This window comes from Drosophila ananassae, chromosome 2R (genome assembly GCF_017639315.1).
Source record: "Drosophila ananassae strain 14024-0371.13 chromosome 2R, ASM1763931v2, whole genome shotgun sequence".
Lineage (NCBI taxonomy): Eukaryota > Metazoa > Arthropoda > Insecta > Diptera > Drosophilidae > Drosophila > Drosophila ananassae.
In genome coordinates this window covers 4,891,374-4,917,288 of record NC_057928.1, presented here as the reverse complement: position 1 = coordinate 4,917,288, position 25,915 = coordinate 4,891,374, and the positions used below count along the sequence as shown (strand labels likewise).

The following is a 25,915-nucleotide window of genomic DNA, read 5'->3' as shown; positions in this document are numbered from 1 at the left end:
TTCCTAGGAAACCAGCGAAATGGGCACAGCCCCAGAACACAGCAGAGTTTCAGGTTCGCCTTAGAGCCAGCTTCAGTCAGTGTCCTCCGCCGCCCCGTGGCCATCCAGTGGGACGGCTGTTTCTGGTTAATGATGCTCTTGCCAACATCGAGAACCCGAAACAGAGCCTTTCGATGTCCATCATTCATTTGGCTTCGATGTACGGAGCTTCGGAGCCTGTTTATGTTTATTGACCATTATGGACATGAGTCACAGTTGGACGACGGAGACGGAGACAGAGCTGTGTGACGTACGTTGTGCGATTTTAACGGAAGTGCTACAATGAGACATTGCAAGATGAGCAGGAGTCGGGAGCCTGGCCACGTCCGTCTCGCCTGTTTTTGGTGTCCGGTCCGGCCTCCTATTAGGAGCCCTTGCCCATTCCCATCAGCTCCGATCAGGCCATGTCCATGTCAGTGTCTGCCACCTTGATGGGAGTGTGCGTCCGCCTCGAAGGGCCCGGCTGTATGCTTAAGTGCAAGTATGAGCCACTATTTGCTAAATGACAATTATTGCTGATTAGCTGTCAGACGTTTTGACAGCATGAAGGATGATTCGCAATTTTCGTTTCGGCTGTTGGTGGCTGGCAGTTAATGATGGAGCATACGGTTAATTAGAACATTCGGCTCTAATTCCACCGGCGACTGCCTTCGGATGCAGCGGTGCACATCGCTTCGGATTTGGCATTTTGGTGCGAAACTGGATAGGGTGGCTTGCCTTCGGCCCCCAAGTATCTGCCCTCGACGAGCCCAAAGCCGGGTTCAGAGAACCCAGAACGCCTAAATAGCAAAGAAAAAATTACGAGGCAACACTTTTCCAGAACGTGGAGCAATAAAAAGCAATGTTTTGGCTCGAAGACGCACGGGCGTTCAATGCGAATTGTTTATACCCATAATAGATGGAGCCTGGCTAAAATTGAATATGGCCAAAAGCGGCACACAAATATCCCACCAGTGGTGGAGGTGGAGGTGGAGGCGGAGCGGGGGCTGGTCACTGGAGTCGAAGGCGAATGCATTTGCTCCTTCTTCTTGGCTATTTCTCCTTATAAGGCTGCGCACATAAATAAGCGCGGCATAACGTATTGCAGTTGCAACCATGTCTTGGCTCGGCTTCGGCTTGGACCTGGGAGGCTGAGTCTTGGTCTGGTCTGGGCATGGGCTTGGGCATCGTCAGGCAGCTCCGCAGAGGGGCGGGGTGGGCCACTCGGAGTCGCCGCACTCCAGTAAGAGCCACGCGGAGGCGGGCGAGCAGCAAATACAGTACCGGCAGCTTGCATCTCATGCCCCCAACTATTTCAGCAATCAACTGATGAGAAAAGGAAATGAAAAGTCAACATAGGGCACACAATATGCACAATAGCCGAGAGTAGAGCGACCACAGAGTCGAGTTCGGAGCCGGAGCTCAGTCGCAGTCGTTGCCCGCTCTGTGGCGCGGAGGAGGGGGCTGACATTATCTGACCGCAGTGGCCGGGTCTTCTGCTTGGCTCGATTGGGGGCTTATTGGTGGTTAAACGAAAATTACTCCGGGTTTCGGATTAGAAGAGAGTGGGCAGACCTGGCTTTGGTCAAGAGATACCCTGGAAATATCTTTTAATTTATTTATTCGTTTCCCTTCCTTTAGGATTAAATTTGGACAATGCCATTCTGAACAACTTGTATTATTTTCAGTATTGCATCTGAAACTACAAGCTATTTGTTAATTACACCAACTAAGCTTCTCAGAAATGATATCTTTTGATGTGCACCCTGAATTTCGCTCCGAGGAAAGAATGCCACTTGGTTTAAAAGTCTTGAACAAGTTTCAATCAATTGTTCTCCGACGATATTTTTTGGAGTCACTGGTCTACCTGCAGCATTTCCAAATCGATCTGATCTGGGATTTGACTCTTCCACTCTCTTCCCCCGCGTTGCAGCTTCCTCGTGCTGCGCCGTGTCTTCTCGGATGCCCGACGCTCTCAGGCATCTTCGTCGATCGTTCGATTTTGTGGCGCGCTATTAAATTGTAAATTGGTTGGGCTGCGCTGCAGCAGCAAACGTGTCTGAATGCCACATATTATTGAACCGGTTCCCTCGCTCTCTATCGCCAGTGTATGTAATTTCCTGGGCCAGCCCGACGACGACTCCAGTCGAGGCTGTCCCGACCACTTTTGCTGCGCATGCGCGTGGTCGCCTTGTTTTTTGTGGTTTCGCTGATTGTCGTCTTTCCGCAGGCCGAGGCCCTGGGGCTCCAGCTCCGTTCCCTCGTCCCTGGAATTGGCTAATCAATTCTTTGTTTTCATCGCTCCCCGTCCGCATCGCAGTCCACGGCGGCTTATCAACGCGGCATTACAGTGACGTTTTGTCAATTTGATTGCCATTGAGTTGATTTCCCCGTTTTGTCTCCCAGTGGCGAGACCTTGAACTCCTTCTCCACGAGAGTCGCAATTCTTAATTGATTCCCGCAGTCAGCCCATAAAGAGCCACCTCACTTTCGGTTTCGGCTTCGGTTTTGAGCAAACTATTTTACTTTCGGAGGCCCCGGACCTCCACTGGCTAGCTCCACTGGATTTTTATGCAATCGATTGTTATGATTTCATTTTTAGCTTTTACTTACATTTCGCTGGTGGCTACGGGAAAATGGGTTCGTATGCCGCAAATTGATTTTTTAGCTGGGGGTGTGGGCGGCGGGGAATTGGATTTCAGAAATAGAAATGGAATTGCCAGCCCCTGGGGCGGGCGGGTGTGGCTGCGGACATTGAAGTGGTGCCCCGGGCAGACAGTTTACACGCTCCCCTTAGAGGTTCTTCAACTCCAACGCCGCCGTCTAGCCCGAAATGATGCCTCGGCAGCGATAACGCAAATGACAACTTCATATCCAACCCATTCGATGTCCATTTCCATGCCCATCTTGATCACTTTCCCGTCTCAGCTTTCATGGCCCTCGCCCGGGCACTTGTCGTGGCCATCATCATCATCGCAGTCGCGGAGGAAACCGTCAAAAGCATGTCCAAGCCTCTACCTGTCCGGGCCGAGAGTGTCGGCGAATTGACATCTTTATTGCCCCTAAATATGGTTAATGACCGCGGCCAACTTCCACCGGCCAAATTCTTGTCAACATATCGAGAAAGCCATTAACCAAATAATGTCAAGCGTCTTTAATTCCTTCCAAATGGTTTCTCCTCGGATGCTCCGCCCACTCGTGCCCCTTCGCCTTAGCCTCCACCTCCGTGCCCCTCCACTTATCGGCGTGGGCAGAAGCAGCCGCGTTCGCTGATTTATTTAAATTGTGAACATCAAGAAGTGATTCACGCGGAGACGGTGGGGAATACCCTCTCAGAGAATCCTACATTATGATTAATTCAAAAGACTTGGATTGGAAAACAAATAAACAAAATTCTACGTTTCCCAAGTTTCTCGTAGACTTGTGGCCAAAATTATAATGCCCAGAGGGAGGGTATCGAGAAGGCGGGTCGGAGGCATGGGGCCCGAGGCCCGCGCCTTTGAAATGAGCCGCCATCAAATTATTTCTCTTGGCATGGACAGTTGCCACATGTGTGTACCGCTGGCCCCCTGCCCGGCCGGCCCAACCGGCCAGCCGCCTTCTCATCGCAGCTCTCTGCTCGCTGATTAATATCTCACACATTTTTGGCTCTTTGATGAATTATTTCCAAAGCCGCAGCGATTTGTTCCACAAAGGCCGAGCAGAATAAACAGAAAACAAACAGAATTTAGGACATTTGCCATAAATGGCTTAATAGTCGAATGTTTATATTTTGTTTGGCTGTTTTATATCGATTTCGAGTGCCTGGCGCAGATTAATTAAGCCATTTGAAGTGGCTGGACGTTTAGTGGTGGGACTAGCTCAAAATTTGATGGCAGACTTCTTCGACGAGGACGCTAATCGAGTTATATATGCGTTGGCCCACTTCCATTAGATTCGATTAGAGAGTGACGGGGTCTCGTTTATGAGTATTAATGACTCGAGTGAGCATAAATTCGCCCAGCCATAAGCTCGAGCCTCTGTTCCCACTCCCGGCCGGGCGTAGAAGCTGGATAGTTTCCATGGTAATTTAATATCCATTTAAAGGAAAAGCTACCACCATGTCAGGCATTCCATCAGTAGTGTCTGGGCTGGCTCCACCATGATTAATTAGACAGTCTCCCTTCCCGTCTGGGCCCGTGCGGTTGCAGATTCTCCCCGATTGTTTAATAATAAGACAAAATTGTCTATTGTGCAAAGAGTTCGCTGATGACCCCAAAAGATGTATTTAGGAGCAAACCAAATCACACTCAGCTTCCAGCCAGTACAAAGCGGGTGTGGAAGCCGCAGTCCCTAATTGCTTGTCTTTTGTTAAGCTCTTTCCCTCAGACGATACTTTCAACAATTAAAACGAGATGTTTTCACGCTGCTACTCCGAGGCGTTTTGTAAATGCATGGTCTATTGTGGGCTGATTGCTCGAGGTCCGAATAAAAGTGAAAGCAGATCTTCGGCGGAACCATGAGCGGCTCATGAGGAGCCCCCTAAAAAGAAGAAACCTAGGACACGACGAAGCCTTGGATCTGGTCAGAACACCCAGGGAAGGCTTTCGCGCCAGACCCTCCATTAACGCGCTCCAATTAAGCCCTCACACCTCATTTGGGGTTGCCATTTTTATTTAATTTTCAGTGGAATTTTCACTCCGGTCCCAGCAGGCCCTTCCGCCCGATCATTTGCACGTAAATTTCCAAACAAAAAAGAAGTAGAGCAAATATTGACATTGCGTTGTAATAACGTAGCATTAACAGCAACAGCAACGCCAGCCGCCAGGAGCGAAGCGTAAGGACGCAGGACCACTCAGCCACGCCGAAAGCTTAATAATGTAAATTTCGCTCTAAGCTATTTCTAAAGACTAATGGTGCGTTTAGTCAGGCCGAGCAACCCCGAAAAAAATCACATTGCAGAGGCAGGCCGGGCTGGAATGGGGGGAAGAAACTTTCCCCCACACATCCCTCAAGGAGCTGCGCAGGAAATCTCCTTGAGGAAACCGCGGGATTGCGTGCGACGGCTTCCTCTGCCCTTCTGCAAGGGCTGTGCGATTTTAGGAAATGAATATTAAACGCGAAACAAAAATTTTTGCACAGCAGAGGGATGGGGATAGGGAAACTTGATATTGAAATCAATATTACAGACTGAAAATGTTTCCATTTGCGACGGGAGCTTGTAAGACATTCATTCTTCTGTGACATTACTGAGGAGCTTTCTGCAAAAGTGGGGTATTGATAGGACATTCCACAGAGCTACAGGGACTTGATATGTTGTGAGCCGGAATGCTCATTAGAGTAAAAATAATACATATTTATGAACACTAACTAGTGATACTTCTCGTAATCTCCGTAGTCGAGTCGACTCGAGCAGTCGTTTGATGGCTTTTGCATTCATTTGGGTGGCAGTGTTCCTTTCATCTCAATTTTGCCTGGCATCCCGGACCGGTCCTTCCGCGCCAGGATGCCACTTAAGACAACGCATTCGCAGAATCCCTGCCGGTGCCCTTTTCCGGCCCTCCCTGCTTGGGCTCAAGCTGTTTGTTTGGGGATTTGCATCTTTTGAACACACCCCTCCCACCCATTCATCCTTCGATCCCTCGACTCTACGGGAAGTTAACGCATTTTTATTGTTTTTCCACCTTTCGCTTATTTTCGTTTCGCTTCCTTTGCTCAGGACTGGCTTTCATGCTTCAGTGCGAATGTTAATAAACGTCCGTCCCATCGCCCCTTTCTGTCCGACTGTCAGCTTCCTGTGGGCGGGGGGAGCGTGTGGGAGTGTGGGCGTGTGGCAAGGAGAAAAGGCTTTTGCGCCTAAAATTAGACATTGCCGAGAGTGAAAGTGGGTACTGAAGACTGAGGACTGAGGACTAAGGACTGTGTGTGCCCGGGCCTCGACAACTCAATCAGCTGATTAACATTTTACTGTGCAGCCTCGGCATTCGCCCTGCATTAGCTAGCGACGTCTCAAGTGTTTGTTTTCGCCCCGCACCCTGCAGCGGGGGAGTGGCGAATGGCGATGAAGTGGCTTTCGAGATGGGGCTGAGCCTTATTTCGCTCTGGCCACAATGGATTTATTGTTTGCGGAGAGCAGCGGGAGGAAAGCCCTGCTAAAAGGCTCTTTAGCAGCGAATCGTAAACGGAGTGGTGTGCCAGGAATTCATTTGAAGCTTAAAGAATTTAAATACGGAGAAAGGCAGAAGCTCGTACGTGACATGGCCGGGATTCCGCCCGGCACATCCTGACACCACTGGGAAGGTCAGGAGCGGAAGAGCTCCCCGGGACAAAGAAAAAATCATTAAGAACAAAGGGCGCGAAGAGTATTTCGTACATTCCAGGCGAACATCCATAATTATAGGCACAGATGATCCAAAAACACAGAGTCCTCATTCCAGGACACCTTGCGGCTGAGGCATTCAACTTTTTCCCGACTTTGAGTCGCATTTAAATATAATTTCAAGCCCCCGCCCTCTCAGAGGAGGCGGGCAACTTGCTTATGTTTACCGTTATCGAAAGCAGAAGCAACAGCCAAAGCCCCAAGAGCCAAAGGAAAATAATACATAAGCACACACGCGTCCCCTTCGCCGCCCGTGGCACTACCCTACCGTACCGTACCGTACCCTTGCCGTCGTGACTCCCTTTCCTTTCGACTACCTCACGTGCGCTGAAATTTTAAGTGAGTTTTTCTCCGGCGACTTTGCCGTCTTTTGGATTTTAATGACGTCGCCGGCAACGTCGACAGCGACAGCGACAGCGACAGCGACAACAGGAACAGCAAAAGCAGCAACAACGACTCTGGGGCATGCTTATGCACATTTCGGGGCACCAACGCACATTCACGTGTATTTATACAGAAATTTAAATTTTAAAATAACAACCTTCTCCAGCTCGGTCGTCGTCATCTTTGGCCTGGTGTCTCCTCAGCTCCCTTTGGCAGTTGCTTCATTACCTGTTCGCCCGGAGGAATGCGGCAGGAGGCGGCCGGTGGGTGGTGGTGGTGGTGGCGGAGTCAACTGTCGAGGGAGGCGGGTCATGTCTGGCCGCCTCTCGTCTCGGGTTGCTGGTAGCAAAATGTCAATTTGTCACGCAGCGGTCGCAGATTCGGCACTGGGCCGCCCGCGCTCCGGTCCTGGACTTGCCCTGATCATTATGTTTATTAAATTTGCACACGCAGGCGGGCGGGCAGCGGCGAGTGGGCTTAAGACAGATTTTCATTTCCATGCGACCTAAGAGTTCAACTTTGCGCCTTCGCATTCCGAGGAGAATTGGGCTTCTATCCCGAGCTCTGCGTGGTCTACAAATAGGTCCTTCCCTCCTCCGCCCTATCCCCTTCTCGATTTGCATATTTTCGTGTATACACATAGTATGTGTGTGGTGGTCCACCTGGGGCCTGGAACCCACTCGCACACACACCTCGTCTTGTCACGGCCGGCCAACAAGTCAATTAGTCCTGCAAGGGCTTACATCGGTAGAATTCCTGCCCCCTATTTCACTTGCTGTAGATTGGAATAAATTGTAGTTCCAGGTGGACTGGGAGGAGGTTCATAAATCGGTTCTTCGAACAGTTTTAACCGGCGATTAGCCAGCGTGCCCTACTTAGACGCCACCTCTGCACGAATTATTAATAAGCACAATTCTCAAGATGACGACATTTCATTTCCTTTGACCCTGGGGCCCGGCAGACATTTCCAATTTCACAAGTAATTAAAATTTGTCCCACAACAGACCTCGGGGGACCGGGCCTCACACCTGTTCGCCCCCTCTCCATCTCCACCCAGTATGCATATCGGTTTTCCCAATCTGTCCCCGCTGCTCAAGTCAATAAAGTTTTTACAGTCAAGATAAATAAATCCATTTTGTTTTTATTTTCATTTTCGGGGGCAGTCTTGGCAAGGGATGGTGTCACCTCCGGAGTCCGGAGTCCGGGGCAAGGAGCTCCGCAGAATCCGCCGTGTCTTGTATTTTTATTACTCGAAGGCAAACACTCCGAGAGGGAAAATACGAGAATATGAGTCGCGAGATTTGACAATATCTTTGGCAGCTCGGCTTTCGCTTCTCGCTTTGTCTCCCCCACTTATATATTTATGTGGCGCTGATTTTCACACACACCCCGCGGCCCCTCGCAAATATGTTGTCTATGTTAATTTTTATTTATCTTATTTATGTATAGCCTCCCCCATATGGGGCTCTCCTAACAAGAGGAGCAACCGAACCCGGGCATACATTTTCTTATTCTCAGCCAGATTTGCCGCTTTCATTCTTTATTCTTCTGCCTGCTGCTTTCCAATTTGCTCGGATGTCGCATTTCGTGTTGATGTTTTCATTGTGTTTGTGTTTTGACAATGAAAATACTTGTTTATGACGAGGAAGGGGTGTTCAGCCCCACTCAGCCCCGCCCACTCCAGCCCCAGAGCGTGCCATCCCTTGGCTCAGAACTGGAGTCGGTATTGTGGAAATGCGGCCGGCTGGCTTTTAAATTTCACCAAGCACCGGTGCTCGTCTTTAAGATCTGCCGTGGTCTCCATTTTCTCACGCGGCTTTTCGGGTTAACCGCACCAAAGCCACGAAACTGAAACCCAATCAGGCTGAATGTACTCCGCCACACTCCCTTTGATTTGCATATGTTCCGGCTACGTATCGCACTGACCGCAAATTTCAATTAGCATTAGAGAGGCGCGCGGGAGCGGCATTCCAGTCATTTTCGACATATTAATTGACGTGTCAATATTGGCACATATCAATAACGCGATAAACACAATAAAAGATGATAAAATCCCATAAACCGCCTGTCGGCCCTCCAGCGGAGCAATTGTCGCGTTTAGCGGCACTGCGCTCCTGCCTTTCCCCCAATTAACACTCGGCAACTGCGCTCCTCCAAAGTTCCAAACCAGACGCTAATTACACTGTGCGACAAAAAAAAAAAAACGAAATACACTTGGGAAACGAGATAGTGTAGGTTGTTAATCTGGTCGAAGAGAACTCAAAAATATTTTTTTTATATTTTTGGAACCCTCCAATTTTTTTTTATTTAAAAAAAAACCGTTTTTTCGGGACTTTTTTGCGCTTAAAAATTCCTGAACGCGTTTTTTTCAACCGATTTCAAAATTTTTGGTGTTTTTCAATAGTTAAATGTTGTAGCTTTTGAAAAAAAAATATATCTTCGATTTTGTTGAACAAAAAGGACAACATTTTTACACCTGAAACTAAAGTTTTCGACTTTTATTCGTGTTTTTCGGATTTTGATGCCAGTTTTTCGGTACAACTTACAAAAATTCGCCCATTTTTGATACATATCAATGTTGTCTCATTCATTCAGAATAAAACGAGACAAATTTCATCAAAAAATTATGAAAATTGGTGAAGTTATAACGCTTTTCCCAAAAGAAGTCAACTCAACCTAGCGGGCGCTTCGGAGGAACAATGTGTATAAAAATAAGAGTATATTGCTTTCTTCTGACAAAAAGTTTGTCATTTATGCCACATATTAATATTGTCTCAATAATACTGAATAGAACGAGACAAATTTCATTAAAAAATAATACAAATTGTTGAAGTTATAACGCTTTTCCCAAAAAAAGTCAATAAAACCATGGGAGCAATATAAGAAGAAGAGCATATTCCTGACTTATACACACAGGTACACCGGAGCGCACGCAAGGTTGAATTGACTTTTTTTGGGAAAAGCGTTATAAATTCACCAATTTTCATTATTTTTTGATGAAATTTGTCTCGTTTTATTCAGAATGAATGAGACAACGTTGATATGTGGCAAACATGACAGAATTTTAGTAAGTTTTACCGAAAAACTAGCATCAAAATCCGAAAAACACGAATAAAAGTCGAAAACTTTAGTTTCAGGTGTAAAAATTTTGTCCTTTTTGTTCAACAAAATCGAAGATATATTTTTTTTTCAAAAGCTACAACATTTAACTATTGAAAAACACCGAAAATTTTGAAATCGGTTGAAAAAAACGCGTTCAGGAATTTTTAAGCGCAAAAAAGTCCCGAAAAACGGTTTTTTTTTAAATAAAAAAAAATTGGAGGGTTCCAAAAATATAAAAAAAATATTTTTGAGTTCTCTTCGACCAGATTAACAACCTACACTATCTCGTTTCACAAGTGTTTTTTCACTGTCGCACCGTGTTATAGACCTCACACGGCAGGGCAGGCACCGGCACTGCCACTGGCACACAACACAACCCAACACAACTGAAGTGAACAAGTGTACGCGACAAATTAAATGTTTCGTTTCATTGGTATAATTAAATTGAAGTTGTTGGACAAATTTGTACAGCTATAAATTTGTCAGACAGTTTGAACTCGAGACGAAGTTGCATGTCGGCCTAATTGTTGAGCCAGGTCAGTCCCCGGCGGGAGCGGGCAGGTACCCGGCCCCGTTCACCACCCCCCGGATAAGCACAATCGGCGGGAGGTGGGGGTCACGTGTCTGTCCCGATTATTTTCGATTCTGGCCGGACAATGGCACTTGCCGCGTGGCAAGTCGAATATTTACATTTGCCCAACGAAAATAATAATTGGCATCTTGACGTGGGTCTGGGAAGAAATCAATGTCCAATGTCCTCCTGGCGGCCGCATCTTCCTTTCCTTTCCCTTGCCTTGGATTCGATTTTCCGCTCAAGTGGGGAGAAAAGGCATAAAAATCGAAGCCGCCAAATACGGGGTATAGAAAATCGCACTTGGAAGCAGCGTGTGGGCCACCGGAGCACGTGGCCGGCTCGATGATGTTGGAGAAATTGTCGCAGGACTCGTCCGCCCAACGCCCACCGCCAACCGCCCCGAGCCGAGACCTGAGTCTTTTCACACTTTTCACACGTAATAAACGAAGCCGTAAAGCGCTGTTGGACGATGACTTGGCCGTCACCGCTGGCCCTTGGCCCGGGAATAAAAGTTTTTCTCGATTTTCGTGCCGCCGCAGCTCACGTCCCCGGCGGCTCCGCACCTCCCCGCCTGGTGGCCAGTACGCACGATTTGTAGCCGTTCGTGCTGCGCCAAAGTTTCCTTCTTTTATTTCGCCTCTTCGCTTTTATTTGGCTCTTTCTATTTTTCGTTCGCCATGAAATATAAATAGCATTTTCAGCGTTGAAAAATTTATGAAATACGTCGCCGCAGCTGCCCCCGCCACCGTCGCTCCGCACCGTCGCCAGCCCCTCCACTCGCCACGCACAAAAATCGATTTCAGGGCCAAAACTAAAACTTCATCTTGGGCCATTTTCACACTTTATTAAAGTCCAAAGTAAAAGTCGAAAGTTAGTTTGGCAGTTTGGATAGTTTATGTTGCAGATACAGGCTCGGGCTGCAACACTATGCTAATGGATGCGAGCGGACGCTCGGAGGGCGCCAGTGCCCCGCGATCACAAGTTCCCATTAGATGTGGAATTGGGTTTATCTTATGATGATCTATGCGATTGTCAATAAGAGCCCTCCCAAGGACGACGCGCTCCGTAGATTCCAATCCGGAAAGCTTCCGCCCAGCCACTCTACTCCCGCCCCACTCGCTTTGTTCGGCTGAGAAATGCAATTGTTTTGCTTGCTGCGTTTCCTTCTGTTTCCCTATTTTCTTATTTTTTCTACTTTGTTGCCGCAAAATGAAATTGGGGAATTTACTTTAATTTGTTTTTCGTGCCGCAGCAGTAGCAGCAGCAGCAGCAGTTGTGGTGCGCCCCATCCCACGCCCTCGACCCTCTGCAGAGCGTTCTTGCTTCACTCCCCTGCTTTTTAAAATCAATTTCATCTACTTTTGGTCCGCCCTCCCCACAGCCCCCCCTCGCAGGGCCCGGCTCTATTTTTTGTTTCGTAGTTTCGGGCAAATTCAATTTGGCATAGAACTTTAATGCTGACATGGGGCGGTGGTCGGTGGGCGGCAGTGGCTTTTGTAAGTCCGCATGTTTCAATTGCAATTTTAGTTCAGTTCTCCAGCTGGTTTTCCCCAACCGCAAAGTGTTGCATTTGTTTGTTTGTCGGGGAAAATTCTATCAAATTTCTCATTGGTTTGCATATGTGGATGTCGGAGAGCTGGCAAAGGCTGAATGGGAAAGCAAGGCCAGCAGCTTGCCAGTGCTGGAGCAGGAACAGGAGCTGGAGCAGGCGCCTCGGGCTTTGGACAAACATTTTTCTGCGTCAGAGACATCGCTCCGAGGTGCGAAGGGTTCCCGGACACTCCGCCTGCCGACTGCCGCTCAACGGAAGTGGCTTCCAGCGGCGTCTATCCCCCTAAATGGCCCCGATTCCCCCTCGTCGCTTTGTCGGTGCGTGCTTTGTTGGCACAAGGAAAGGCAACAAAAATGCTCGTCCTGGTCCCATCTAGGCTATCCAGGTGGGGCAAGGCAAGGACATGCCCGGACTCCAGCCCTCCGTAGCTCAACACGGCAAAGTGTTTGGAATTTCATTAATATTTTATTACTTTTTCTCCCCGCCCTTCTCGGGGATGCTGAATGCTTCCTTAAATTTATTAAATTCGTAGAGTCCGGGCCGTTTAAAGTGCGCAGAGGCGAGTGAAGAGATTCGCAACACACGAGGGCTCCCTGCCAAGTAAAAGCCATTATGTCCCCCATTTATTGATGGCCGAACCGAAAATGAAATGAAAACAATCAAATGACAACTGTTAGGTCAGAAGAAGGCAGGTTCCTTCTCCGGAAAAGTTTTCCCAAGCCGCAGAAGTGTTCGGCGGAACGAAGTCCATGAAAGTAGTTGCGGAAACTTTTCCCAAGGCAACGGAAGCGGAGAAAAAGAGTTAGAGTAAATCATTGAAGGAAGCCCGGCACGAAGGCGGAGCAAGTTTGCGTGGCTGCGACTGGGGGATAATCTTTTGTACGGCCTCCTATTCCTCCTCCTTGCACCTGACAATGCTGCCTTTGTGTGACTCGGAGCCCTGCTCTGATTCCCTGATTCCCCGATCGGCGGAGGATGAGTCATATGTTGGCTCACTTTATAGCAGGGCAATAAAGCAGGTGAAGACCCACTAGCTTTCACTTATGGCTGTAACTATAAACCTTTAAACTTTAAAGTAGAAGTCTGGGACGGACTATGTCTTTCTAGGGGGATTGCCTATGGAGCTGGTCCTTCAATGAGCCTTTATTTCCATGTTTCCCATAACCGACAGAGATAACTTACCACAAACACTTCTTAAATCTCTTCCAATTAGCAATTACTCACCTGCAAAGAAATGGAAAATAAAATTGATTAGAAGGCATTCTGAGCAGGTAACGGAATGCGAGCTGGCAATTACCAACGAACTCCCCCATGACTTCCCACCCTCCCTGCCACAAACATTATTTTCTCGAAATTAAAAAATCTACGTTAACACAATTAATCTTGGCAGCCAAGCGGCGATGAGATAAGGACGCTGGGAAGAGAAATCTCCCAGAAATGCACAAACCTTTAAACAAAGCGGGAAGGTTGCAAGAAAGGAGAATGCGGCACGTAGCGAATGCTAATCGAATAAAAACATTCAACAATATTTACACGACGATAGCCCCTCGGCGAGAAGGAGACGGCCTGCCGCTGCCAGAGCGGGACGGCCGGGACCAGTTTCTGGTCTTCGAGTTACTATTATTATTTTACGACTCCCGAGCAGTTTCGACACCCGCATGATGGCACAGCCACTTTCGGGAGTGTTTCCAGCCGGACCCGAGGTCCTTTCATTAGGACAGCTACGAGGGTGGGCGCAGGTCATTCGATATGCACTGAAATGCCTTAAAAAAAGGACCGGGGCGGGGCGGGACGGGACGAGGTCCTGTAACCTGACGCGATGTCCTGTTGCCGCTCGCGGCCGAGCTCTGGGCCATTGTAAGCCGATATCCTGAAAATGTGCGGTCGTTGGCAGACACTTCCCGCTGCTTTCATCACCGCTTTATTGTGCGTGCAAAAGTATCTGAGTATCTGAGTATCCGAGCATCCATGTCTTTACGTATCTACTTCTCTATGTTTCTATGCAGGCGCCTAATGTACGACTCGAAAAGACACTCTGCCTGCTGGTGGTGGCTTGTCTTGGCTTTTATTTCGGCTGCATAAAAATTGTCATCGCAACTATCATAAAATTTCCATTAGCGTGGAGTATCTAAGAGATACATATTTGCGCCGCGAGACGATTATGTTGCCACGAAATACTCATTTCCCATCAAAACAACAAGATGGGGAATCGGAATAGGAAGACCCTCCTCCTGCCCTTCCCCGTCCCAATTTCTCGCAGTACGCTCCCGAGTCTTATCTGGCACTGGATCTGTCCCGTTTTGATGAATCCACTCCCAGTACTCGCTTCCTCCTCGCAGTCGCACTCACACGTACATTCTTTTTCGCACCGAACTACTTCAAGTGCCGGCGACCTACAAAGGTCCTGCCTGCGCGTCCGTCCCGCTCTCCCCGTCCGCCCGGTACAGCTGCGACAGTTTCCTTAGTGCGTGTATCTTTTATCTTTGTGTCTCTCCTATTTTGCTGCCTATTTGTTTTGGTCTCCGATGTATCTTAAATTTTATTTTATTGTTTTCATTTCTTTCCCTTCTGCCTGCCTCCCTCCGCTGTGTTTGTTAGGGTTTTCTCATTCGGTCGCGCTGCGGCATAAAATGGAAAACATTTCCCGAGATTTGCTTTTCTTCGCGCGGCCTCTGCTTGGGTTCTGCGGGATAAGAGGAGCGTTGTGTTTGCTTTTTTATCGCCTTCGCTCCTAATGATGAAATGTCCGTACGCCGGGCTCCGGACACGGTTTTATTAGTCTTTTTAGTGGAAGGACAGATGTCCCCAGGTCCTAGCTGTCCTAGGTCCTTCGCTACACATCTTGTAAATCCTGGAAGCTAATTCCTGGCTTTGAGAGGAAGCCCTGAAGAGGCTCAAATATTTTGTTATTTTTGTATAATCTCATTGAAGCCTATATCAGTCAAAAGTTCCCCTTTGCTCGCAGCTCACAGCGCACAGCCACTGTGGACTGCCATTGAGCATTTCCGTCCCGCTGATAAATGAAATCTTTCAGCGTCTCAGCAGAGACTGCAGCGGCTTTTCCTGCCCGAGTCGAGTCCGCTTCATTCGAGTGGCACACATTAAAGTATTTATAGAGTCTGATATTTTATTAGCGATAGTGACAGCTGCGGCCGAGTGCTGCTCCGCGGAATGCGGAGCAGTCATCTCGGAGGCCCGCGATGATTGAGATGAGGAGACAAGTGCAATCCGCTTATCAGCGCAGCATCGCAAGTCCCACCCATTTGCATACAGCTGTGAGCCCGTCTCAGGCTGGGACCTGACTCATCGCAGGCCCCTTGAGGGGCGGCCACAAAAATTTGTCATTACGCTTAGTTTTTACAGCTTCTGGAAGCCCCAGAAACATAATTTTTATGACCTTTCCAGAGACTATCAGCCAACCCTTTTGCCCTCCTGCCACCCCGCATGCAGTTCTGGCTAACGCAATTAAGAAGTAACAGCGGAGCGCTGAAAAAGGAGCTCGAAATATTCGAAATGTGCTCATAAAGAACGGCGGGTGGTGGCGAGGGTGGAGGGCGGAGAGTCAGAATTTGCATTCAGTTGTGAAACATTCTATAAAAAATAATAAATTTAATGTTCGACAATAAAAGCGAGCGAAAAGTACAAAAAGCCAAACAGCACTCGCATATTTTTTATGGCTTTTGCGTGAATATTCGCTGGCAAAGCGGCGGGGGAGGGCCGGCCAGGACTTTTCCTCCGCATCAGCAATTGTGCAGCAATTACAGTAAACAACAATCATCAAGTCGGGCCTGGACGTGCCACACGAGTGAGACAATGTTGGCTTTCAACAAAATGTTATGCTGCAAAGCAGACATAAAGAAGCGCCAGACCGTGGCTACCTACAAAGTACGCAAAGGACTAGAGACTTGGGTCCTCTTCAGCTTAAAGTCACTGCAGGAATCAGTAAAGAAAACTTCTAATCGAACCGTTTTCGTAATAGGCTCTGTCATAATTATGAGCGCCCATTTCCCTTCTCCATTTTCCGGTTGACAGATGTGAGCTGCGGATACTCGCTGCCTTCTCCAACTAATCCCGAAATGAAAAGCAGCTGAACAGGGAAGAACTACGAGCACGTAGCCGGTTGAAGCCGGCTCGCAGCAGGTACTCTGCAGAGCCCAGAGCGGCGGGTCAGGTCGGGTCACCTAACAAATTTCCAGCCCTAATCTAGCCGTTCCCGCGTCGTTTCCCCTTGCACACTTGCTCATTTGCGGTTGTCCTTCGCGCTGCGGCGTCATTATCGCTTATATCCCCTGCATCCCCGCCCCACCCTCGCCAATCGCACTCGTACTCGCTCTCGCCTTTACCTCTCGAGTGTGTGGGCTTAAAGGCCTTTTGTGTCCTTCTCGGCTTGTATTCTTTGTGTTTTTCGCAAAAAAGATCTGAGAGACAAGGGTGAGCCGGGCCTCCCGCTGTTCGGCGTAATTTTTCCAGCATTCCACAGCTTTCCATTCCCAGTCCCAATCCCAGTCCCAGTCCCAGTCCCAATCCTCTTTCTGCCTCAGACATTTCGAATTTCCGTCGCTGCCAATTTTTGCCTCTCCGCCTACCTTTTGCCCCTCCGCTTTCAGCCTTCTACAAATCGCTTTGATTTACATAATGCTGGGCACATTTCGACGCATAGTTCCCTTGTCCTGGCCGTTGCCGCTCTGGCCCCGGTGTTTGCATATTTTTTGACAGCTGTCAGGAAGTAATAAGTTGGAGTTTCGCTCTGGGCTGGCGCCTAGACGACTTCCCTGACATTGACAGTTGCGAGCGGGTGGGGGACGGAGACGTGTGTAAGTCCTGGCAGACATTTTAGGACTGCTTCCAGGACTCCCGCGAGCAACCACAGTTTCCGAATCAAACTCGAACTGCACCACCTAACCGCTTCGACTGGTGCACTCAGGTTCTTCAAGGATGACAGATGGGATTTGTTGGATCATTAATGGCCTAGCGGCCGATGTCCTTTCTCAGGACGATTTGGAGTATTAGCCGATGAGCCGCTTAACTGCCAAAGGGGATTAGCAAAAAGAGGCCCGAGAATGGGGTTCCTTTGCTCGGCGATGTCAGCAGGGTGATGCCGAATTATCAAATAGTCCTATGCAAATAGGTAAGGGTGGAATTTTTAACTCATTATCCTTTTAGGCCCTTCTATTCGGAAGTTAATAATTTAAAAAGCAAAGTACTTTCAAGGCTCTAGCTGACTCAGGCGGCCTGCTCGGAAATTCCACCCATCTATGACGCACAGGAAGCCCCGACCTCCCACTTCCAACGCACTCTATCCGCTACCCGCTATCCGCCCATTAAAAATATTGCCTCCTGCCAAAGCCAAAATCCATACCGCGGCCAAAAATAGCCGCCCACGATCTCCGCAGAGAACAAGGGGAAGCGAGCCGCAAGCACAAAATTATTGAAACATGCCCATGCCAAGATCCAGGCGCGGCGGGGCGATCGAGTGGTTTGGAGAGACGACCGCACCCGCACCCGCGCCATTACACCACGCCAACACAAACAATGCGAGGTGAACCAAGTGGTAAGCTGTATAAAATAAGTGCAGGGAAGGAGATTTCCATTTTGCAAAATTGTAGCCAAGACAAAAATAAACAAGTGGCCTCATTAGGGCGGCCGTAAACTAATCGGGTGCGGCATAAACAAATAATTTTCCGCCCGGCTCTGCTCGCCAAGGCGCTGCTGGAAAACTTCGTGTGGGAAAATCGAAATGGCTGCGCACTCTGATTTCCGACACCGATCCAATCGAAGTCCAAAATACCAATCTGATTCGGATTCGGATTCCGATTCCGGGGGTGACCTTGTGAGCTTCCATTTTCGAAATTAGTTGCGTGTTTCTTGCGCTTTTTTCGCTTTCGGCGTTCGGCGTTCGGCGTCAGAAGTGCAATTGTTATTCGCATTCGAGGCCATCTGGGGCTTGTTTCGGACCTGGCTGAGGTTTCTGTTTAATAATGCAGAGTGGCTGTCAAGCCGGGAGAGCTCTCCGTCTAATTTGGCTAATTGGAAGCCGACAAATCAAATATTGAGATGTTGAAAATCCGCTCCCGGAATCCGCCGCTGTCGGACATGTTTCAACACGTCAGCGCTTCAGCTGACTGAAGTCGGAAAAGCGAACCATTTTGCAGCTTCCATGAAGCGAAGAAATTTTTGCTCCTTCCCGTCTTGGCTTTTTGGCAATTTTATGACAGGGGGCGGGCTGATGCCTGGCGAAGTGTCGAAAATTTACGAGCTTCGCGTTGCGCCCTCCCCCTGGACCCAGGTCCCTGCTTTCTGCTCCCGACCCGCTTTATTTAATTTTATTCCTGCGCCAAAACAGAAAAAGAAACGCTTCCAAGTCTCCGGGTCTCAGGAATTTATTGTGTTTCAGTTACGAAATTTATTTGTTGCTGTAAATTTCCAATTTTTTCGCTCTTCTCCCGGGCAGGCACCTTACACGTACCTGTCCGCCCCGGCCCGCCAGCCCCCCAGCCACTGTCAGTTCGATTTCCATTTGATTTTTTATTTCGCTCCAAAGCTCCAATTGTTTGGCAATTGTTTTTATAACACCACAAAGCAGTTGGGAGAAGAGGAGCAGAGCGTGGGGTTGTGGGGACGTGGGGTGAAGGAGACCGCGTGGAGGAGGAAGAACGGCCGAAGGAAGCACATAGAGGAAACGCCAGAAATATAGTTATGTATGTAAATTCTGTTTTATGTGCGGCTCTGAGTGCGTCTGTGTGCGTGTAAGTCCAACGCCTAGAAGCGAACTCGGAAATAATAAAACTGAAGCATGTCGAAGCGTGTATTTGCGGTTATTGGACTGGAGCTGAGGCAGGCGACTTCCAGGAACCCTAATGGGCCGAGAAAAACTAAGCCAATGGACCGCGGTCCAGGTGCCAATAAGCTTTACTGCGACTGGGACAAGGGAGAGTTGCTCTTCAGAAATAAAGACATCAAATTAGGCAATACTTTTTACAGAATCCTTAAACATCTTAACGGGAGCACCTTTTGCACCTTTATGCAAAAGCCAATTTTATGTCACAATGTTGGCTATGTTCCATACTCTTTAGTCTCTTTTAGACTTTTCTATACTTTTTAAAATCTATTAGAATTTTTTCTCAAACCAGTGTCTCAAAGTATGTTTCCTACCAAAATATTATTTTACCGAACCAACAGTTTTCATTTAATTGTGAAATTAGAGAAAATAGAAAATATTAATAAGCTAGAGACCTAGAGAGATAAGCTAGAGAGATAAGCTAGAGAATTATCCAATAATGATAATTATAATAATTTTTAGTTTAAAACTCACAAAATAATAATTATGCATTGATTTTTATTTTTTCGCTCAGAAAATAATCATTATTCTTTGAAAATCATTTATAATCATTATTTTTTCGCTCAGAAATATCACAGAATTTAAGATATTTTATTGCATATCTCCTAGTAGCCTAAGGATTAGACCAAGTTTTCAGGTAAAAATTGACGCAATGATTTTTCCGCGATTGCTCCTCTGTACCATTAAAAATTAGATAAAACTGAATAAATCTCAGAAACTTGGAAAATAATAACTATTTTGTGAATTTTAATTAAACTCTTAAAAATGACTGAAATAAACAAATGCTGTATGAAAACCCTTAATAAATTCTCTAAATTCAGTTCTTTGAATCTGCAGTCGCACAACCACTTTTCTAATCGAGCTGTAGGCTTAGGTAGTACATTTTTCGAGAGGTTCCAAAGCGGGAATTTGACTCTTCGTTTGTGGAGAGTTTTCCCGAGTGTAGAGTAGGCAATTGTAACCAAACTCCTTTTGGAAAACAGGTTTTTTTCTATACATGCCGCAGGCACTCAGCGGGCGGGGTACGTCTGGGATTCTCCTAATTTCTGACTGACTGCCGGTGGGTATCCTTTTCAGATACGCTTTGTGAGCCTGCTATTGTTGCGCCCGCTTTATTAATCAGGAAAAATCGCGGAAAACGCGCTCAGGCGGAAAAAGGGAAATTATGAAATATGAAACAGAAGCGGAGCTCAATTTCCGAGTGGACCCGGGAACCAGGACCCATTCCCAGCGGTGGGATATCGCATTAATTTTTGTAATTATGCAAAATGCTCGGGCTCTCAGTGACAATGGCGAGACTTTTTCTAACTTGCCCAAGCTTGCATTCGGACTAGAGTATCAGTTCCTGTCATCTATCCGTCTGGTTGTCCACTCTGGACACACACACTCACCTTGTCTTCCGTGGGTCCGCTGCGCCGTGTTGTTGGCCGTGTCCGGCGGACGGTGCGGCAAATGCTGGTACTCGTAATCGTAGTGCGAGGACTGAGCGGCTGCCTGGGCAGCCTGTAGGTTCTGTTGGTTTTGGTGCTGCAGCGTTTGGCTGCTGTGGACGCTGTTGCTAGCAGAAGCGGCGGAGGGGCGCCCGCTCATGGGCAGGGTTCCCGGACCGACGCCGACGCCGCCGTGCCCATGTCCGTGTCCCTGGACGTGGCCGTGGCCGTGGCCGCCGCCAGCGTCGCGGCAGTCGAGCGTGGACTCATACTCGTAGGTATTCATGGCAGTCGCCTCCAGGGGACATTCGTCGTCGTCGGTGTCCGTGCCACCGTCGTAGATGTTGTCCGTGTGGCGGTATGCGTGGTGGGAGTGCTGCTTTGAGAACTTAATTTTGGCGGCTTTTGCGGGCCAGACAGCCGGACAGCGACAGGCGGAAACAGAAGAGGCGACAGAGGACTCCGCGTGGGAGTAGGAAGAAGAGTGGGGCGCACCGGATGCGGTCTCGTCTGCTGCCCTGTTCTTGGCAATTCGTTTCGATTCTCAACACTTTCTTTCACTGCACTTTCACACAACCCGTGCTGTCGCCTCAGCGTGCCACTTGCATTCTGTGGGTGGCTAATGCGAGTACAATCACAATCACTATATTACGGAGCCACTGGCCCAGTCCAGTCCAGGACTTGGCTTGAAGAAGTTGCACACTCTGGGCTCCCTGCCGGAACACTCGCGGTGCAGAGACGCGGCGCGGAGGCGAAGACGATGGCGGAGACGGACTCTGAGGCAATTGTTTTAATTCGAGTCGTGTTTTGTTTTGTTGCGCGACGGCTGCTGGCGTTCGAATGGCAGCGAACCAAAATCGACGGCAAAAATGTTGCAATGTTGTAAGTTGATATATTCCCGCGTACGTTCACTATTAGTCGCTTCTCTGGTAAATAATGCGAAATCGCGTTCGCGCTGCTTCCCTGTCGTTTTTAAAACAAATCAAAAACGAAACGAACCGCGGAACGCGTCCTCTCCGAACGAGTAGTATAGAGTATCTGAGCGCGTTTGAACGTAATTTCAGATACTTTCTCATTTTACAAATACAGATACAATTTCGGATACGAGTAACTGAGTATTTGAGTACGGAGTCTCTCTATCTGCGCCTAATGAGAGTCTCTCTTGGAAATCTTCTCATTTCGCCTCTCGCATCATCTCTCTCTCTCTCAATAAATTAAAAGTTCGTGGTTGCTCGACTATTTCGGCAGGCACTCTCCCTGTTTTTCCCCTCGGTGCGTGCGTTCGTTTACTTCCCGAATATACTTCACTCTCTCAAGTGCTCTCTCTGTTAACAGAGACTCTCTCGGTTGGTCTCACTGTGGTACTGTACAGTGGAATAAAAAATTAACGCACATAAAGTTAACTGCAACGAATTCATACGTATATGAATCATAGTCCTAATCAGAAATAAAATGTATTTTTCATGATTTAAAGCTATGTTTAATAAATTACCAAATTACTTAATGAATATTTTTTTTAAAGTTGATAATGCTTAAACTAACTTTAACAAAAGTATGGACCTAAGATTTTCGTTATAAGGTTTTCCCACTGTTCTCTGTCCATAGTTCTCTGGCATGCTGTTTTCCCCTGCGGCCGTACCTGCTCTCTGTAACCTTCAAAAAGAGAGAACTCTGCCGGAAAATGAGTTTGCGCAGTTTCGCCCACGCAACATGCTCTCTGTCGCTCTCAACTGAACGAAGCCCGAATGCTGCGAAGGGGTAATGCAACCGTGTTACGCGCTGCATGCCGCTTTCGTTAGGATTTATCTGAAAAACATCAACAGCGACAAATGCCTCTGGCGCTTACACTGTTAACTAACAGAACTACTTTTTCGTTAGCAGAATCTTTCATACAGAAGATGGGCTCTTGGGAATACCAGAGTTGTACAAAACGTACTTGAAGATAGAAATCCAAACGAAGATAAAACTTATGAATTTTCTTTTTCCAACGTGACATCACAAACACAACGAATTTTGTACAACAAAACAACAATTTTTTAACGGATTATATAAACATTTTACCTGGTAGTGATGCATATCGGCAACATACCGTTTAGATGCAATATATTTTAGTAAACATTAGTCTTTTAAAAATTAATTTTATACTGTTTCAAAACATTTCTTGTATATATGTATGTATAATATCTGTTTTTTTCTAAAATTTGCCCAATTTTTAAAGGTATAAAAGTATATAAAGTATAAGGATATAAAAGTAATTTAAAATTTGAATTTAAATTTAAATTAAGTAAATTAAAACTACTTATAAATTTTATCGCTCGTAAAATGATTATTTATAATTTATGAAGATTCTTTTTAATAACTAAATAAAAACTAAAAAGTGATAACAAAAGTGTATATCTTATTTCAAATACTATTCTAATTTTTAACTGCTCACTTATAAGGATATTTTTTTTTATTTTGTACACTGATTTTTTTTTTTACTTCTTCTGTTTAAAAATGTTATTCCTAATTTTTTTTTCACCTATCTAACGTTTAAAATAAAAACGAAATTATAAACCTTTTCTCATGATTTTTTGATAAAAATGAACAGAGTTTTATTTTTAATAATTCTGATTTCCTATTTCATGGGTATTACTTGAAACTGGAAATGGAGCTTCAAAATGTGGTCGATCTCAGAATCTTGAAGCCTGTGAGCAGTCGGTTGGCTTATTTTCTCTTTCATTTACTAATTACAATGTCAGTTTCTATGGCGAAATTTTCGAAGCCAACCAAAAAATGTGTTTCGACTTCATTAGCGCTGGAAAAGTTTGCCAGCGCTGCCGAGAGGAGACGCAAAAGTTTCAAAATGCTGACAACGAAGTTGTCATTCAGCACCCAGAACAAGAAGCAGACCCAGAACCAAGCCACCAAGACCAGACCTGGTCCAAAAAGTGTCCGAGACAAACAGTGGACCAGCGAGGTTCGGGAGGAGAAGCACAAAATTGCGTTATAAGCAAAGTAAAGGACATTTCGCTAATGGCTTAACTTTTGAGCGCAGGTCGCACCGCCCCTCGCACCTCCCCCTCTGGCCCCTGGCCGTCCTGGCCGGGCTACCAATTCTCCGCCATGTAACGGAAGTTGTTACTGAAGGTTTTTTGACAGCTCTCCCAAGCCGAGAATCCTCAGAAGAAGCAGACTCGGTAGAAATTGTTATTTCTTTCGCGGCTCTGGCAATGTGGCAACGCCGCGTGACGCAAATTATTGAAGTCTGAAAGTATTTGCATAGGACATGGCCTCGGTTCGACTCTCCCTCTCCCTGGTGGCATCTTCTTTTTATTATTTTCATTTTTATCCTTCTTGCTATTGCCTGCTGCCGATGAAAATTCAATTTCCTGTTGTACGCAAAAATGTTTTGGCATCATTTCCACAAGGAGAGAGTCAGCCAGCGTCTAAGCCCTGCATTTGACACATTGCATTTGGTCCGGCGTATGATCGAGCTTGAAAAGAGGAATCAAAATTGGCTTTAGCCGAATGTATGCATAGGACTTTGCCTTAATATCTCCTTTGCTTAATCTCTGGTTTTTATATGTGTTATAATGCCTATTTAACTAATTACCTTCTCAATTAATTACTAATCATTTCCACTAATCTATGATAGATTGTAATTTACACAAAATAACATGCTAGTCCACGAATTTAAGGCAGTGGTCTGCTTTAGGAGCCGAAAAAAGGGCTTATTCAATAATTTTTTTGAAAGGGAAGGAAATGATTGCGGTAAACGAAATTTCGAGACGATAGTAATTTATATTCAAGCTTTAAAAACAATTTTTATTATTACAAATTATTGAAATTATTGAAAAAGTTGTAACGATTTTTCTGGGGCACCTGGAGTGTGTCATTTGAAACAGTGGAACCAAGTTTTTTTTTAGTTTTTATAAGTTCCGTTTCTATATGAACTAAAAAATACCAAAGAAATGACAAAATTTCAAACTTTTTCGAAGTTTGAAAAAAAAAATCACTTTATGTTGCAAAACAACTATTTTAAATACTACTTTTGTCCAACTTTTTTAGTTCAAATAATATATAATTCAATTCTAAAGCTAGATCACATTAGCTTTTTTTTCGATTGGACATATTTATATTGTTTGTATTCGGCCACTAAAACTGGTCTAGCTTCGAAAATATGTCGAATTGGCTTCTGGAATTTAAACGACATTTTCTTGGATAGTTTTAGAATAGATTTAAGACAAAAAAAATCGATTTTTTTAAAGTCTGAAAAGCAGACCACAGCCTTAAACGTTTTGTTTTTCTTTTTGAAATTATGTTTAAGGAAATTAAGTGTTTATTTTACAAGATACCAAAATTGACACATGATAGGATCGGGTTTGGCATTTCAAATTAAGAGGAACACTGGAAGCTAAACATTTTTTAAATTACTTTTTCAGACTTCCTACAGCACTTTCGGTCATTTGGTGTATCCTGTTTAAGGATAAGCAGCTGCACATTGTCTTGCACTTGGAGCTTCAATCAAGAAATTTGAACTCCACTTAAAAGCAGGAGCACCGAATAAAAAATACCATCTACAAGGGATGTCACTGGAGAGGGGGAAGGGAAAGGGGAGCTGCTGCTACAACAAGTTGCGAGTGGCAAAAGTGGCGCTGGCGAGGATGTTGTTCTTGTAGCACAACTCTTGACCTGAATATCATCAACTTTGAACCCTCGAACGGCATTTCCTGCCTCAATTTACACAGTCCTCGATGGGAGAGGACGGCGAAGTGCTGCTCCATATATGGCGTCAATATACATACCTACCTATATATTTATATGGCGCATGCACGGGTTAAATGCAGCATCGATCCGGAGTGCACGCAAAAATGCGCCACTCATCGCAACGTCGGGTTGGCATGAAAATCGAACCGGACCAGGGGACAACGGACAACGGACCGCGGACATCGGACATTGGACGAAGGACACCGGAAAGCGACAATGACTGACGGCACTGTCCTGACAACGTCCTGTCCAACCAAAGTGTAAGTGGTGGGGGTGGCCGGGAAATAAAATTACTCAAGATATTGAATTACGCGTTTTAAATTAAAAATATTTTTTCGCGATTGCATTAAACGAAAGGCGAACTAATTAAAGGAGATTTTTCATCCTCTGTACTTCGTTCTTTCCCTTTTCATGAATTATCCTTCTCTATCTCTCCGGCTCCCCACATTTCCCTTTTGAATTGGCAATGCAATTTTCAGTCTGAAATTAAAGTTGGTAAGTAACGTTGCTGGAGCGAGGAGAGTGTTTGAGAGATGAGTCACCAGCGTTCCTTTCACAGAACTGCATCCTGGCTAAATAATTTCGAAACTATAGGTATTAGGTGTAGTAGATATTGCTTATTAATAAAGATGCAAAGCAAAGTCGGAAATGTGATTTCTTTGCCAGACTCTCCATTTAGGAGGCAATCTCTTTGGCTCCCTTGGGAAACCTATAACAACCTCGAATTGAAAGAGTTACGAGGCATAACCCATTCAGCCCTTGGTGCCATAACTCTTCCTTTGTCCCTCCAGCTCCTTTAACTCATCTGCCGGAGAATGCGGGCGGACGGGTCGTGGCAGGAGCCACAGAGTCATCCACAAGGCAAAACAAACAAAGCATCAATCAATAAAGATTTCCGCACCTAATAAGC

At 46.3% G+C, this 25,915-nt stretch overlaps 1 protein-coding gene across 5 annotated transcripts in view; it reads right to left on the bottom strand.

Annotated features, from left to right (window-relative positions):
- The window catches only part of LOC6506105 (teneurin-m), a 112,695-nt gene extending 91,369 nt beyond the window's left edge, over positions 1 to 21,326 (bottom strand). For 3 of the 5 annotated variants that reach the window (XM_032454140.2, XM_032454141.2, XM_032454142.2), the window contains exon 1: positions 20,218 to 21,325. In XM_032454140.2, coding sequence (XP_032310031.1) covers positions 20,218 to 20,542 — 325 coding nt within the window. In that variant the 5' untranslated portion in view covers positions 20,543 to 21,325. Of the gene's footprint in view, positions 1 to 20,217 lie in introns of all 5 variants that reach the window. The other 2 variants (XM_001958504.4, XM_032454139.2) reach the window with 1 other exon arrangement.
- Between the last annotated feature and the right edge of the window lie 4,589 nt (positions 21,327 to 25,915).